This window comes from Odocoileus virginianus, chromosome 3, assembly GCF_023699985.2.
Source record: "Odocoileus virginianus isolate 20LAN1187 ecotype Illinois chromosome 3, Ovbor_1.2, whole genome shotgun sequence".
Classification (NCBI taxonomy): domain Eukaryota; kingdom Metazoa; phylum Chordata; class Mammalia; order Artiodactyla; family Cervidae; genus Odocoileus; species Odocoileus virginianus.
Window position 1 is genome coordinate 4077909 of NC_069676.1, and position 14969 is coordinate 4092877.

At 52.0% G+C, this 14969-nt stretch overlaps 1 protein-coding gene and 1 long non-coding RNA gene across 5 annotated transcripts; one reads left to right on the forward strand and one right to left on the reverse strand.

Moving 5' to 3' along the window:
• The first annotated feature begins 17 nt into the window (after positions 1-17).
• Positions 18-3390, forward strand: LOC110131701 (uncharacterized). 2 transcript variants are annotated; one of them, XR_011485660.1, is made up of 3 exons: positions 18-248; positions 2239-2316; positions 2747-3390. It is a non-coding gene; the product is annotated as an uncharacterized lncRNA (long non-coding RNA). The 2 variants fall into 2 exon arrangements; XR_002312252.2 differs by having other exon boundaries at positions 3222-3390.
• On the reverse strand, positions 1156-8925 carry KXD1 (KxDL motif containing 1). 3 transcript variants are annotated; one of them, XM_020884523.2, is made up of 5 exons: positions 8820-8925; positions 5930-6051; positions 4769-4921; positions 2925-2971; positions 1156-2132 (listed from the first exon to the last, which is right to left on the reverse strand). In XM_020884523.2, the coding sequence occupies exons 2-5, from the start codon at positions 6028-6030 to the stop codon at positions 1903-1905; spliced, it is 531 nt and encodes a 176-aa protein (XP_020740182.1). In that variant the 5' UTR covers positions 6031-6051; positions 8820-8925; the 3' UTR covers positions 1156-1902. The 3 variants fall into 3 exon arrangements, with proteins under 3 accessions (XP_020740182.1, XP_020740184.2, XP_070317698.1); XM_020884525.2 differs by lacking the exon at positions 8820-8925 and adding an exon at positions 8784-8807; XM_070461597.1 differs by lacking the exon at positions 8820-8925 and adding an exon at positions 7237-7259.
• Between the last annotated feature and the right edge of the window lie 6044 nt (positions 8926-14969).

Below are 14969 nucleotides of genomic sequence, written 5' to 3' on the forward strand. Positions count from 1 at the left end.
CCGTGCCCCGCCCGCGACCCCGCCCCGCCCCCGTGATGGGTGCAGGCGAAGGAAGTCGCGGCGCTTGAGTGGGACCTTCGCCCACTAGCTTCCGGGTGTGAGCCCCACCCACCGGGTCACGTAGTAAGACTGCCGCACCTTTCCAGGTGTTACTGCCCGCTGTCTCCAAACCGCCTGGGAGACGGCCCGCACATAGCGGGTGCTCCGGAAATATTTAAACACAGTAGGCGAGACCTTTGTGCTGAAAGGTATTAAGCCGTAGGTCCAAAGACGCAGGGGTCGAGGCGGGAGGCAGGAGGCGGCGCGGGGGCTAGACCCCTGGGAGCCACTGGAGGTTCTCTGGCTGCTGTGCATAAATAGATATCGGGGTGGGTGCCTACAGGAGCGCGGAGAGCAGGTGGTGTTGGTGCATTCACTCAAGGAAATGAAGTGGGACCCAGGGTCTGTTTTGGATCTGCGACGAAGAAGTTAAAAAGTGCTGGGCGCCGGGAACAAGTGAGGACGAAGTTATCCGTGGGTTTGGCAGCGTGCTGCGCTAAATCGCTTCAGTCGTGTCTGACTCCGTCCCTATAGACTATAGCCTGCCAGACCCCTCTGTCCATGGGATTTTCCAGGCAGGAATACTGGAGTGAATTGCCATGCTGTCCTCCAAGGGATCTTCCTGACCCAGGGATCGAACCCACATTTGCACTGCAGGCGGCTTCTTCCCAGTGGAGCCATTGCTCAGCGTACCTTACTTCACTGACCACTTCCCGGCGCCCCCTGTGGACCAGGCAAATGCAGACACACTGAGGTCTGGGAAGAGACCTTTAATAAGAGTGGAAAGTGTTTCAAAGATTAGGGGACTCTGACAGTGTCTGATGGGGAATGGGACCCCGTCTAGCTCCCTGAGGAGCCCATTTTGGGGCTGAGATTTAGAGGAATTATTCAAGGAAGTAAGGAAATGATGTGCAAGCAGTGGGAAGGCTTCTGTGGTGATAGGAAGTGGGGTCATTATGGTTGTCACCACTGGGGACTCCCACCTGGAGCAGCTACATCTCTTTCTAGGCCAGTGGTGCCTGGCGATCCATAACCAGCCTGTCCCACTTGCAGCACCTGTCCCTGTTTTGGGATGCTGCGCCCAAGGGTGGAAGGAAGTCACTGCTAGATACACCCTTCCCTTTTTAGTAACAGAGTCTCTTTATTGATAGCTTCCCAACAGCATCTGTAAACATCGGGTACAAAAATATTCCACTTAACTCTGTTCTCCACGGTTGCTCGGCTTGCTCCACAAAGGCCCAAGGAGAGGCTTGTTAGGCCCTAGAGGTCTACAGCTCCGGTCAGAGAAACAGGGCCCAACCAGGCTTGGGGCTGAGTGGATGGCTAATCTCTGTCTTGAGCCTTCTACAACTGTTTCAGAAACCTTGAGATAATGATTGGAGAAAGGATTCAGTACTTTCATTGGAGGAAGGGGCAAGAAGACCAGAATTAGTAGGCGCAGGGTTGGGCTCAGTGAACTTGGACATGACAGTGCTTGACTGTCTTGAGGGGGTTCTGACCAGGGGGCTGGGGCAGGGGACATCTGGCTCTGGTCTCTGGGAAGCTTTAAGTGTTGTTCAGAGTAGACCTAAGGCCTGACTCTGGAAAAGCTCCCTGTGCCCAGCCCAACTCCAGATGGACTGGTCATCCCCAGTCTGATACAGGGATCCACAGAAGAGAGATGTTCTCAGTGAAGAAGGAGCAAGAATCAAAGATCCCCAGGAATTCTAGGGAGGGAGGCTTGTCCCCTTGGCGAGCCCTAAATGACAGACTAGGGTGGCAAAGCTGAGTGTCTCGAGGCCAGGTTCTCCGCTGCCACTTCAGACATCTGGGGAGCGATGCTGCTGCTGCCCTGAGACCCCCTCGGGGCTCCTGGGAGCAGGGCTACTCGCCCGGCGTCTCCTCGTCATCTGTATGGCTGCGACCGTTGATGGCGGGGGAACCAGGCCGGACATGGGACAGGTCCTCGAAGCCAGGGCTGAGGGAGGGGGAGACGGTGTCGGGGCTGGTGTCACACGAGCCTGTGCTCTGTTCCGAGGTGGCAATGGTGGTGGTGGTGCTAGGCGGGATGGGGTCTTCATCTTCGTCCTCCAGGAGGGATGCCTCTGGGATGTCTGGGGGAAGGAGACCCAAGAGCTGGCTGAGTCACTGTCATCATTGGGTACTGTGATGAGGGATTAATTGGGCCCATGACCCCTGACAGCTACCTCCACCCCACAGGACAAGACTTTGTTCACTTTACAGAGGATGAAACTGAGGCCTTGGCAGGTGAGAGGCCTCTCTCTAAGGTGAAATGAGGTAAGGACTCAGGTTCTCCAGGGTCTGGCCTATATGGGCCCTGGGCGGTGAGCCTGAGCCTGGCTCTGCCCTCTTGACTGTGTCACCCGGGCCTGGCCCCTCGCCTGCTTGTGCCTCAGCTCCCTGCTCTATAAACTGGGAGATGATGGCATTGCCTTTGTGCCTGTGGCTTCAGCAGCCCTGGGTGGGGAGCTGTTGGCCCATTCAGCAGACTGGGTAAAGTAAGGCTCAGCATGGACGATGCTGTGCTTCCTCTGCCAAGTCACTGCCCCTCTGGGCACAGCCCCCACCTCAGGTGGCTACGGGTAACAGCCTGCCTCATAGTGGGTACATGACACTCACTGGGCTAAGGAGTGTCATCCTCATGAACATCCCGTTGTTGGGACCTCCGCCAAAAGAGGAGATTCTGATCTCAACACCTGCTCTGCAGGTTGCCAAGAAGACCAGGCCAGACCCCTGCCCCACGTCTCTGGACCCACGACCCACCAGGGCCTGGGCCTGGTGTCACCCGTGGGGTGCATTCCAGAAGCCAGCCCTGGGCTGAGGGCATGGACATCAAAGGGTACAGAGCCCGGAAGTGGGATGCAGGAGTTCTGGGTGACACTTACGGCTGAAGGCCTCTGGGTGCTGTCTGGCCAGCTTCCCTTTCAGTGTCCTGTGGGGGAAGGAAGGCACACAGGGCTGAGCCTGCTGAGGAGACAGCTGGGCCCGCTACAGGCCAGGAGCCTCCCGCTCACTGCCGGTCGCACCCTGCTCCCAGGCTGGAGCGGGGCCTGGCGCTCAGCCTGCGGACCTCGACCCCGCAATGGATGGTAGCTGCGCTCCTGTCACCCAGCCTCCGTGTGTCCTCAGGGCTGAGGCTGGGCCCTGCCTGTAAGGCCTCGTGTCTCATTCTCTTATACCAGGACCACCTTCCGGGGAGCTCCCCTTCCCCTCACCTCAACAGCCACTCCTCCGGGGGACTTGTCACAGCCTGTCTTTCCATCTGGAGCGAGGATGTCTGTATAGGGGCCGGGAGGGCCTGCCTGTCCACGCCCCAAACACCGGCACTCATTAAACTGAAGTTCACAGAGAGGCACCTGTTTCCCTTTTGTAACTATTGGTTTTTTCTTTGTACCTGAAGGAATGCAGTTCTGTTTGGGCTTCCCTGGTGACTCAGATGGTAAAGAACCTGCCTGCTATGCAGGAGACCCGGGTTGGGAAGATCCCCTGCAGAAGGGAAAGGCTACCCACTCCAGTATCCTTGCCTGGGAAATCCCATGGATGAGGAGCCTGGCGGGCTACAGTCCCTGGGGTCACAAAGAGTCTGACACAACTGAGAAACTGACATTTTCACTTTTTTCAATGCAGTTCTGTTTACAAAGAGTTACAAAAGGGTCTTCAGAGCAGTCTCTCACCCCTGACTCTGGTCAGCCAACACCATCCCCCAATTCCTCCCCGCAAAGTACCACTGCTGCTGCGTCCCTGCCTGGGCAGACACACTTATCTCCTTCCTGAGGGACAGCAGAACTTTCCCTGGTGGCTTAGACAGTAAAGAATCTACCTGCAATGCGGGAGGCTCAGGTTCTATCCCTGGGTCGGGAAGATCCCCTGGAGAAGGAAATGGCGACCCACTCCAGTATTTTGGCCTGGAGAATTCCATGGACAGAGCAGCCTGGTGGGCTACAGTCCACAGGGCTGCAAAGAGTCAGACACGACTGGCTGACTAACACTTTCACTGAGTGACACACACGTCAGCCTTTGGGGTTCCTGCTCTAGCCCCATCCCTGCGACACCACACATGGGCGGGCAGCCTGGTGAGATGCCCCAGAAAAGATGCCCTCTTACACAGCATTTCTCTGGCCTGTTTCATGATTTCTGCATAGAGCGTGCTCCAACCTATTGCCCTCAATCTGCACACCTACTTTGCCAGCAGACGTGGCTGCTCCTGAAATAGAGGAAGCGGCATGGTCGGCCAGAAATACCGCCATAGCTGGTTCCAGGGCCAGGCGCCCCAGCTATTAGCAGCAGCAGCAGTGATGTGAGCTCCGGGGCGGGGGGGTGGGGATTGTCAAATGTTCTGTGTGACTGGGGACTTGGACATTGTCTTTCCTTGTCCTCATGGAAACCAGTTTGAGAAGGACCCACAAAACCCAGGAATCTCATTTTCCTCTTGAGAGAAGACCTGGGGAACTGGGTGGAGGCCAAGGCAGACAGGAGGCTAGCCTTTCACTGTCTGCTCCTGCCTACCTTTTGCATTATGGGTCTGGTGCTATATTGCATGTTCAAAAAGAAATAAAACTTAAGTTCAGAAATTCTAAGGTTTTCAGTCCTCCAATACTAAGTGTGCGATGAAGCCTTGTAAAACAAGCTGAGTCTCCCACCCTGCTATGTGGAGAGGACGGCCCTCATGGAAAAGAAGAGGAACCCGAGGCATGGAGTGGGAGGCGGAGGCTGGAGGGGGAGCACCCACCTGATCCTGCGGAAGATACTGTCCAAGTCCCGCTTCATCTCCACCAGGGTCCTTGTGTGGTGCAGGAAGCGCTCGTTCATCTGCTGCAGGCGGGCACTTGACAGGTTGTTGAAGTTGAGCAGCATCTCGTTGGTCTTTTCAAAGCGGTCCAGCCTGGCAGCAGAAAAAGGGCACCGACTCCTCTGCTCAGCCTCCAGGGCCCTGCCAACTGATCCTGCTAGGCCTTTTCCTGTTCCGTGACCTCGGTGTACATCATTCCTGTGTCCTGTGGAGCTCTACCTGGTGTCTGAGACAGCTAGCAAACTCCTATTCAACTTTCAAAACCCTCCTCAAGGGTGCCCTTCTCATGTAGCCTTCACCCTCTCCCTCAAGCAGACTCTTTGACTCTCCTGCTTCCCCAGGTTCTTTCTCTGGTCCAGTCCTGATACCCTGAGGCCAGGAAGGTTCAAGTCTGATTTTGTCTCCTCTCAGCCTGGGAGTTCCTCCAGGGCTAGGTCTGAATCTGACCTTAAGACCCAGGAGGGAGATGGGTGGTGCTGAGACCCAGGCAGATCCAGCACCCTTGTCACAGGACGAGAAAGGTAAGGTATCAGGTCCATGCTGTGCCATAAATGGAATGAAGAACTTTTAGCTTAAAAGACACAAAAATAAAGCCCCAGGAGACTGATTCCACCCCAAGATTGTGTCAGAGAGCATGCTGGAATTAGGGGGAAGTTGTGGTGGCTACAGTGCCAAGCCCCAAAGAGGGCAAAGGGCATTCCCAGCCCTTCCAAGTGACCCCGCATGCACTGCAGAGACAGCCTAGGCTGTGAGAACAGGCGCCCGACAGGAAGTGAGCCATGGCTCCCCTAAATCCCACAGCCCCTTCCTTATCTTCCCCCCCAACCCAGGTCTCCCCACCACAGGCCTCAGGGTAGGAGGTGCTGTGGCCCCCGCCAAACTGTCCACAGCTGCAAAACTGTCCCAGAGCCCCTCTGCCAGTGCCAGGGCCTCGCCTCCAGGCAAGGAAGGAATTCACTTTGGAGCCAGCCAGAAGATTTGCTCACTTCCTTCATTTTATCACCAGTGTGGGACCAGGGTAGAGGCGGGCAGGGCAAGAATGTTGGCCAGCAAGTGGATTCCTTCCCACGCCGGGGCCCCAGGGCCCTTGGCCTCACTCACATGTTCTTCTGGGCCAGGATGATGGCGCTGACATCGTCCGCATTCACCATGCTCAGGATGCGGCTACAGAACACCCTCGAGGCCGAGTCCGGGGGGTCCATCTCTTCCTCCTCCTCCGCTGCCTGAAACAGGCAGGAATAAAGATTTTTCGGTTTGCATCAGGAAGTGGGGGAGGTGGGATGGATAAGAGGGTCTGGGAACCCTGCAAGCCACATGAAGTGGGTCATGCCACCTGAGTCTCAGCTTTGTCATCCCAGAAATTCAGGAGTGTTTTGAGAATCACCGGAGTTCATATTTATAACTTGTACCCAAGCACATCAGAATCCCATCACCCCTTCCACCTCCACACCCCCAACTCCCATGTGCCCAAAGTCACAGGCAACTTCCTCCTGCACAGATCTGCCACCCTCCTCCCATGTCCCCTGCCTCTGCACCTGCCATCCCCGCTGGGAGAATATACATGGCTGTCCCTCAAATCATTACCCCCTCCAATGCCTTCTCTCCCAAGAGGCTCTCTGATGACTACCCCCACTCTGGGCACTCTCATCACTTCACCTTTTTAAATGGTTCCACTGTCTCATCTCTTCCTGAAATTATTTTAGTTATCAGGTGACCCATTTGCCAGTCACCCCCAGAATGTCAGCTGCAGCAGAACAAAGGCATGTCTTTCTGGCCTGCTGCTTTCTCCAGAGCCAAGCCCAGAACCCAGCTCATAGCAAGGGATTGCCAGAATTTAATTTGCTGAGAGCAAAACAGAAACTTTCAAACTCTGGCTCTGAAGCTAGACTTCTATTAGCAACTTAAAGCCAGGCAGTGAGCCCCAGCAATCCAGATGGCTCTGCAGCTCCCAGCTTCTCTGGCACACAGATTACATCCCAGCAGGTGGGGACTTCCGAGACCATGCTAGGGCAGTAGGGCCCACGGCTTCAGCACTGGCCCTCCTAAGGAGACTCAGGAAAAAACCCAGAATCCTGACAGCTTGGCTCTGGGGTCAGCACATTTAATGGCCAACATTAAATGGCCAACAATAATGGCCACTTGCAACTGGTTAAGAGTCACACACAGGATCAGGAAGGGCTTTCAGAGTCCACGTCTACCCTCCTCCTTATTGAGCATCTCCTCTATGCTAAACAAGACACCAATTTCAAACACCAGCAACTGTTACCATCCTTATTTATGTATGAGGAAAATGATGCTCAGAGACTGAGGTACTGGGCCATTGACACACAACCAGTAACCATGGGTCACAACTCAAATGCCCACGGCCCACAGGATCCACAAATGTGACTTGGATGTTGAGTATCTACCTCTGACAGGACAGCTGCTTCTTACAGTCCCTGATTTCTGCCAGACTTCTGATTCTTTCCAGAAAAAAAAAAAAAAAGAAAAAAACTGCAACATGGATTTCTTGTCCCTGTGAAATCACCTCATTTACAAATGTCAGCAACTAATATTTACCCCATAGAGGCCAAGAGTACATTTCTCTTAGTGCTGAATCTGGCTATTGGTTTGCAGCCCCCATGTGCTGTCCGGAGATAAACTGTCACATCTGATGAAATATAACCCCCCCCCCCCCCAGCACCAATCACCATGCTTACTGAGCTCCTACTATGTGCCAGGTATGGACACCAACACCCTCCACATTTCCAAAGAAGGTCATGTATAAAGGGGACACTTGGGCTCTCAAAGGACAGAGTCGTGTGGTGGGACACCCGCAGCTAGAGCCTGGCAGGTACAGCATTTGGACCTGTGGAAAATGGTTCTGCTTCAAAGCAGGGCTCCTCCCTAGCTCTGGCTCCCAGATGTGAGGGCTGAGGGATTCAAGGAACACTCTCCCACCAGCTGCCTCTTGGAGGAAAGTGAAAGAAAGTGAAGTTGCTCAGTCATGTCTGACTCTTTGCAACCCCATGGACTGTAGCCTACCAGGCTCCTCCGTCCATGGGATTTTCCAGGCAAGAGTACTGGAGTGGGTTGCCATTTCCTTCTCCAGAGGATATTCCTGACCTGGGGATTGAACCTGGGTCTCCCGCACTGTAGGCAGACGTTTTACCATCTGAGCCACAGTCTGGCTTATATACAGGGTGGAAATAACCCAGCATAGGCTCTGGTCCTGCTCCAAATATATTTATGGGGAAAACTCGCAGAGGGAGGCTGTGTGACCTTGGGAAAGTCATCTCACCTCCTGGATCTGTCATCCATAAAGTAGGAATAACAAAGAATTAGAATTTCACAATGCTGTTTGTGGGGACTGAAACCAACAGTGATAAGAGGCGCTGGGTTCTGGGCAGGGAGTTTCTCCGAGGGCAGCGTGAAGGAATCTAAGGATGGCCTCCCCAGTGCTTCCAAAAATAAGAACAAACACTTGTGTAGCACTTCATTTAATCCCCAATTCCCCCTACAGGGGAGACACTACCACCTCCGAGGGCAACACAGGGGTGGACTCCATTGCCCAAGGTCACACACCAGTGCGGGGAGGGGCAGCTACTCCACCCAGGTCTTTTAACAGAGTTTAAATAGGCCGCCCAAGCTCAGCAAAACCCGCCAGTGGGGCGGGGCTCCCCAACCCCCTCATGCCCCGCCCCTGTGAAACCGGGAAACTGAGGCCCAAGCAGGCCAACGCCCGGTTTTGGTGACAAGGCACAGCCTGAATACAAGAGGCCCCAACTCTCGCGCCCCGGATCCGGATCCGGCCCACAGCGCCACCCGCGCATCCACTGCGCAGACGGGGAAACTGAGGCCTGTGCGCAGGAGGGGTGCCCAGATGTTGCCAACGGCGCGCCCCACCCCACGACAGCCCAGGGACCGCGCCCAACCCGGCCTGCATCCCCAGAGGCCCCTGCGTCCCCAGCCCCACCCTGAACTCGGCCCGGGGCATCGGTGGCAGCAGCACCTGCACATCTGGCGGCCTTGCTCGCGCTTCCGGGATGGCGCCCGCGCCGCCGTAACGTCACCACGCACCCTGCGTGCGAGTGCGCGCGTGGCGGCGACGTGCCCAGGGCCGACTTGCGTGAGTGGAGGCGTGGCAGGAAGGGGTGGGGCTTACATGTAGCTTCTATTTGCCGGCTCATCGCAACAAATAGCCAATCGAACAGTCCCTCTTGCGCCGGCGTACTTTGCAAAAGCTGAACTCCGCGGCGGCCCAGAACCGGGAAGGGACGTAGGAATAACGTAACCTTTTCAATATAATCAGCTTCCTTCTTAGGAAAATCATGCCTTTTTGTAGTCTGTAAATTCCTGTAAACAAACTGCACATGGCGACCCCTCCCCCACCTAGCTGCTTCACTGTTCTCGCCCTTCCCTTGAATTGGCCGATAAAACAGAGCTGGCTTCCCACTCAGTGTGCTGGCCGGTCACACTTGTTGGTTGTGCATCCTTCAGCAAAAGTAAAGTTTGCCTTGCCAATCCATTTTCGGAGCGCGCGGCGCCGGCGGAAGACATTTTCAACAATTTGGGGGCTCGTCTGGGATCCATGTCACCTGGAGGGGTCGAATGGACGCCCCCCCCCCCCCCCCCCCCCGGAGATGCGTCCCACCTTCTCCCTATGGTGGCATCCAGGGAGGGGAAGTCTGCTATCCCTTGAGTTGACAGCGGACCCCGGGTCGGAAGTCCATCGGCATCGCAGGGGAGGGGCCCAGGCAGGCACCTAGGCGACCAGGTGCAGGGACCAAGGTGAGAAACGTCACGTGCGTGCTAAGTCGCTTCAGTCGTGTCTGACTCTGTGCGACCCTATGGACTGTGTAGCCCTCCTGACTCCTCTGTCCATGGGGATTCTCCAGGGAAGAATAGGAGTGGGTTGCTATGCCCTCCAGGGATCCAACCGGCGTCTCTTATGTCTCCTGCATTGGCATGTGGGTTCTTTACCACCAGCGCCACCTGGAAAGCCCTAATAAACGTCACAAGAGGTGACAAACTATTTCCTTGGTGGCCGGGTCATCCCAGAGGCTGTCTTGTGTGCATGAGACCGATGTGTGGAAGCGAGTGTGGAGTCCTGATCCATAGTTCCGCTAATGTCCTTTGGTGATTTCACATGGCATAAGGCAGTCTTTTCTGACCTAATCCGGGGCTTATACCGACCTGCCAGTAGCTAAGAAGCTAAGAGCAAAATATCCTCTCTTCTGAGATATTTCTCCCTTGAGGGAATTGGCCAGAGAGTCGAAGTGACTCGGGAAGAGTGCAAGAAACCTCTGAAGAAAGAAAAGGGGGGTTGAGCTTCAAGTCAAGTGCACACAATCAGACAATAGGGATGGATAATAAGAATCTTCTGTAGGCCGGAAGGATTCTGAGGGGAGAAAGACCAACAAGGTTCCCCCAGACAGTCCCCTAGGACGCATGCTCCAATATTGGGGATGAAAGGGAAAAAGAAACAACAGATGATAGATTATTGCTGTTTCTTTTGGACTCAAGAACCTATATTGAAACCATCAGTATTTTGGCCTAAGTTCGGGTCCGATGAAGATTGGATCTGCCAATTGCTTGTACAGTATGTTGATGACAAGAGTCCAGTTGCCCAGGAAGAAATAGATTATGCTCTTTGCTGGAGAAAGGGGCTGGTGGTTCTATTCCCCTTAAAGATGGAACTAGGTAAAGACAAGGAGAAGTTTTGAAAATAGAAAGTGGGATCCTCTCGACTGTTTGCCTCCTCCTTATAACTCAGGAGGCCTACAGCCTTAACTGCCCCAGGAATAGCCTAAACTGCTGTGGAAATAGCCTAAACTGCCGCAGGAGAGGAAATAAGAACAGAAGAGAGAGACCCCAAGCTGGCCGCCATAGCCTCGGACCTTCTCCAGCACTGTATCCCTCCCTTCCTCTGTTGAGGAAGGACACAGAACAATGTAAAAAGGACATTCAAAATTTACCCTTCCCTCCTGAAAGAGAGGAACCTTAGGCCCTCTAACCCCTCCAAGAGGGTCCCCTAGGAGGAAGGGGAATTGGATTTGTGAACACCGCTCCCCGCTCCCCCCCCACCCACCCCGCACCCTCCCTGTTACCAGCTCTGAGGTTTGAGGATTGAAGAAAGAACTGAAGCCCTTATTAGAGAATCCCCCTGGGGTTGCAAACCAGTTAGATCAGTTTTTCGACCCTCAAATTTTCAAGTGGGCTGAGCTTAAATCTATTTTAGGCATTCTGTTTTCCAGAGAGGAAAGATCAATGATTTGGAGAACAGTGATGGCCACTTGGGAAAAGGAACACTTAGCTGGCTCAAATGTCTTAGCAGCTGAAGTAAAATTTCCTAACCAAGAACCACAATGGAATAATAACAGTCCTGAACATAAGGTCATACGAGAGATCTCAGGGACCTAATTATAAAAGGAATCAGAGCGTTCCCTGATTCCAAACATTACTAAGTCCTTTGACATACAGCAAGGAAAAGATGAAGGGCCAGCCAAACAGGTTGAAAGATCAAATAAGAAAATACTCTGGATCGAATTTAGATGATCCTCTTGGCCAACGTATGTTAAAATTCATTTTGTAACTAATAGTTGGCCATATATTTCGAAGAAATTCCAGAAATTAGACAGTTGGAAAGATAAAAGTTTAGAATAATTATTTAAGAGAAGCCTAGAAGGTATATGTACGGAGGGATGAAGAAAAGCAGAAAAAGAAAACTAAGATTATGCTTACCACCACAGAACAGGTCACTCAGGGAAGAGGTGGCCCCAAGAATCAAAAACAAAGACCACCTCCAGGAAGATTTAATGGAAGGGGGATCCAGGGGCTGTTAAGGGGAAAAGGGGAAATCAAGTGCCCCAGATGTGGGAAGGAGGGACATTTCAAGAGGGACGCTTGAAGGAAAAAAGAAAAAGTCATACCTCTCATGACCTTTGATGAGGAAGGGGGGGGGGCCCAGGGGCTCTTTTACATTGAAGGGTCCTACCAACAGCTCTTGATAAATTTAGAGGTAGGACCTGAGAAAGAAGAGGTCACTTTCTTGACCGACTCTGGAGTGGGACGTTCCTCTCTGACATGTCACCCTCCTTACCTACCTCTGTCCAGTGAGCATTTGTTAGTCTCAGGGGTAAAAGGGGAAGATTTCAATGTTCATCTTTAAAGAAACTCAAGTATAAGATTAGGCAGACTCAGACAGAATTTCTCTTTGTGCCCAAGGTGGGGCCTAATCTCCTATGCCGAGACCTAATGATTAAACTTAGGAATCAGTTCAGTTCAGTTCAGTCACTCAGTCATGTCCGACTCTTTGTGACCCCATGGGCTACAGCATGCCAGGCCTCCCTGTCCATCACCAACTCCTGGAGTTTACTCAAACTCAGGTCCATTGAGTCAGTGATGCCATCCAACCATCTCGTCCTCTGTCATCCCCTTCTCCCACCTTCAATCTTTCCCAGCATCAGGGTCTTTTCCAAGGAGTCAGTTCTGCGCATCAGGTGGCCAAAGTATTGGAGTTTCAGCTTCAGCATCAGTCCTTCCAGTGAATATTCAGGGTTGATTTCCTTTAGGATTGACTGGTTTGATCTCCTTGCAGTCCAAGGGACTCTCAAGAGTCTTCTCCAACACCACAGTTGAAAAACATCAATTCTTCGGTGCTCAGCTTTCTTTAAAGTCCAACCCTTACATCCATACATCCATACTGGGAAAACCATAGCTTTGACTAGACGGACCTTTGTTGGCAAAGTAATGTCTCTGCTTTTTAATATGCTGCTGGTTGGTCATAGGTTGGTCATAGCTTTTCATAGCTATATTAACTGAGGGAAGTAGAAAATGGACATTTGGTGGGGCAGTGATTGTCAGCACACCACATCAGGGTAGGGAAATTCTCCATCAGAAGATAGAAAGGTGGCTAACTGATTCCAGGATACTGAAGTATGAAGGTATCCTATTAGAAAGACATGAGCTAGTCCTCACTACTGACGGCTGTCTAAACCCAGCCAAATTCTTGACCAGAGGTGAAACACGGGGTCTTGTGCAACATCACTGTATAGATCTCATAGATGACCAGACTAAAGTTCGACCTGACCTCAAGGAAACTCCTTTTTCCGCAGGGTTTCATCTCTCTGTAGGTGGCTTCTCCCAGTGCTGGAAGGGAAAAGACACAATGGGTGCTCTATTATAGATGGGGAGCGATCCCCAGTTATCAAATCAGAAGGGTTACCCGACAGGTAGTCTGCCCAGATATGTGAATTATTCGCCCTTATCCAAGCCTTAAAATTCCTGAAAGAAAAGAGGAGACCACCTACACAGACTCTCAATATGGCTTTGGAGTGGTACATACCTTCAGAAAGATTTGCACTGAATGGGGCCTTATTAATAGCAAGGGATGGGACCTAATTCATAAAGAGTTAATCACCCAGGTGCTGGAAAGCTTACTGTTACCCAAGGGAATAGCAGTAGTACATATACCTGGACACCAACAGGCTATTCTATGGAGACACAGAGAAACAGACTGGCAGATGGAGTTGCTAAGGAGATGGTCCTCAGGTCAGAGGCCCCGAATTTCCATCTTGCCCCCATCCACCCGCCTCCTTCCATCACCCTGCTCTTCAAACCCTGGGAAGAAGAACAGTTGGCCAAGGTGGGAGCCTCTAAAACCTCTGAAGGGAAATGGCTTCTACCTGACAGAAAAGAGATGCTCTCAAAACTGATTCTGAGAGAACTGTTAACTCCAGTTACATAGAGGAAGTCACTGGGACCCACGTGCCCTGTGTGACTCTGCCTAAAGAGTTTATGGATAACAAAGGTATATACACCATAACTAAACAGGTGAATGAAAGTTATATTACTTGCAGGAAGGTACATAAACTAGTGTTAGAAAAACAGCCCTCGGTGGGGAAGAACCTGCGTCTGAGGCCATTTCAGAGTATCCAAGTCGACTATGCAGAGGATGCCTCAAGCTGGTCGCCTCAGGTGCCTCTTAGTAATAGTAGACCATTTAACTAATGGGATTGAAGCCATCCTGCTGTCAACTACCATGGTTAGCGACGTAACTAAGACACTATTAGAGGTCATAATTCCCTGGTTTGGATTAATTGAGAACATAGATTCAAATAACAGAAGTCATTTTATTTCTACTCCTGTTAAGGAACTTACACAAAGTCTGGGGATAAAATGGGAATAACTTCCTGAGGAGAGGTAGAATCCATAAACCAGACACTAAAGAAACAAATAACTAAATTAATGTCAGAAACCGAACTTCCCTGGACCAAGTGCCTCCTAGTTGCTTTTCTCAGAATCAGAACTGCCCCTTGTAAGGATATTTGATGATCCCCGTATGAGACGCTGTACGGGTTACCATATTTGGGTCAAACTGCTGACCTGTCAACCATGGAAACGAAAGACCAATTTCTGAGAAACTATATCCTTGGCCTCTCCTCTCCTCTGTCTTCTCTTGGGTTGCAGGGCCTGTTGTGTCAGGATCCACCCCTCGGATTTCCGGTGCATCTTCTTCAGCCCGGTGATCATATCCTGATAAAGATCTGGAAGGAAGACAAACTTGAACCACCCTGGGAAGGACCTTTCCAGATGCTGCTCACGACTGAAACAGCTGTTCGCACTGCAGAGAAAGGTTGGACTCATTACGTGCAAGTCAAAGGGACTGAATCCCCTAACCAAGAGGAACAATGGGCTGTGGTCCAACATCCCAATCCTACACAGCTGACTCTGAAAAGACTTTAATACCCTTCTTGGTCATTCTGTATACCAAGATGCAGATTGTTGGGGGCAGCCCTTACCTGGTCAACTTAATTATTAATGTGACCACGAGCAGGGATCCCCTGTGAAATCTGATGCTTGCCAGTTCTTACCTTGTGATGACCTACACAGCGATCTATAGAACATAAGTACCTTTGTCCTGAAGCAGTATGGGGCATGTCAAGAAATGATCCACACCAACTCCTCTGCTCTAGTTGGGCCGAAGTATGGTGGATTACCCAGTATGGGGGTTACACGGCTGAGCCACATAAAGCAGCTCCCACCCTAGCAGAAGTAAAAGATAGATTATCCCTGACAAGGGGGGTACCCGGAGATGATTGTGGGAATCTACAACATAACCCACTCCTGTTAATGATAAAACCAGGGAAAACCAGTTCTT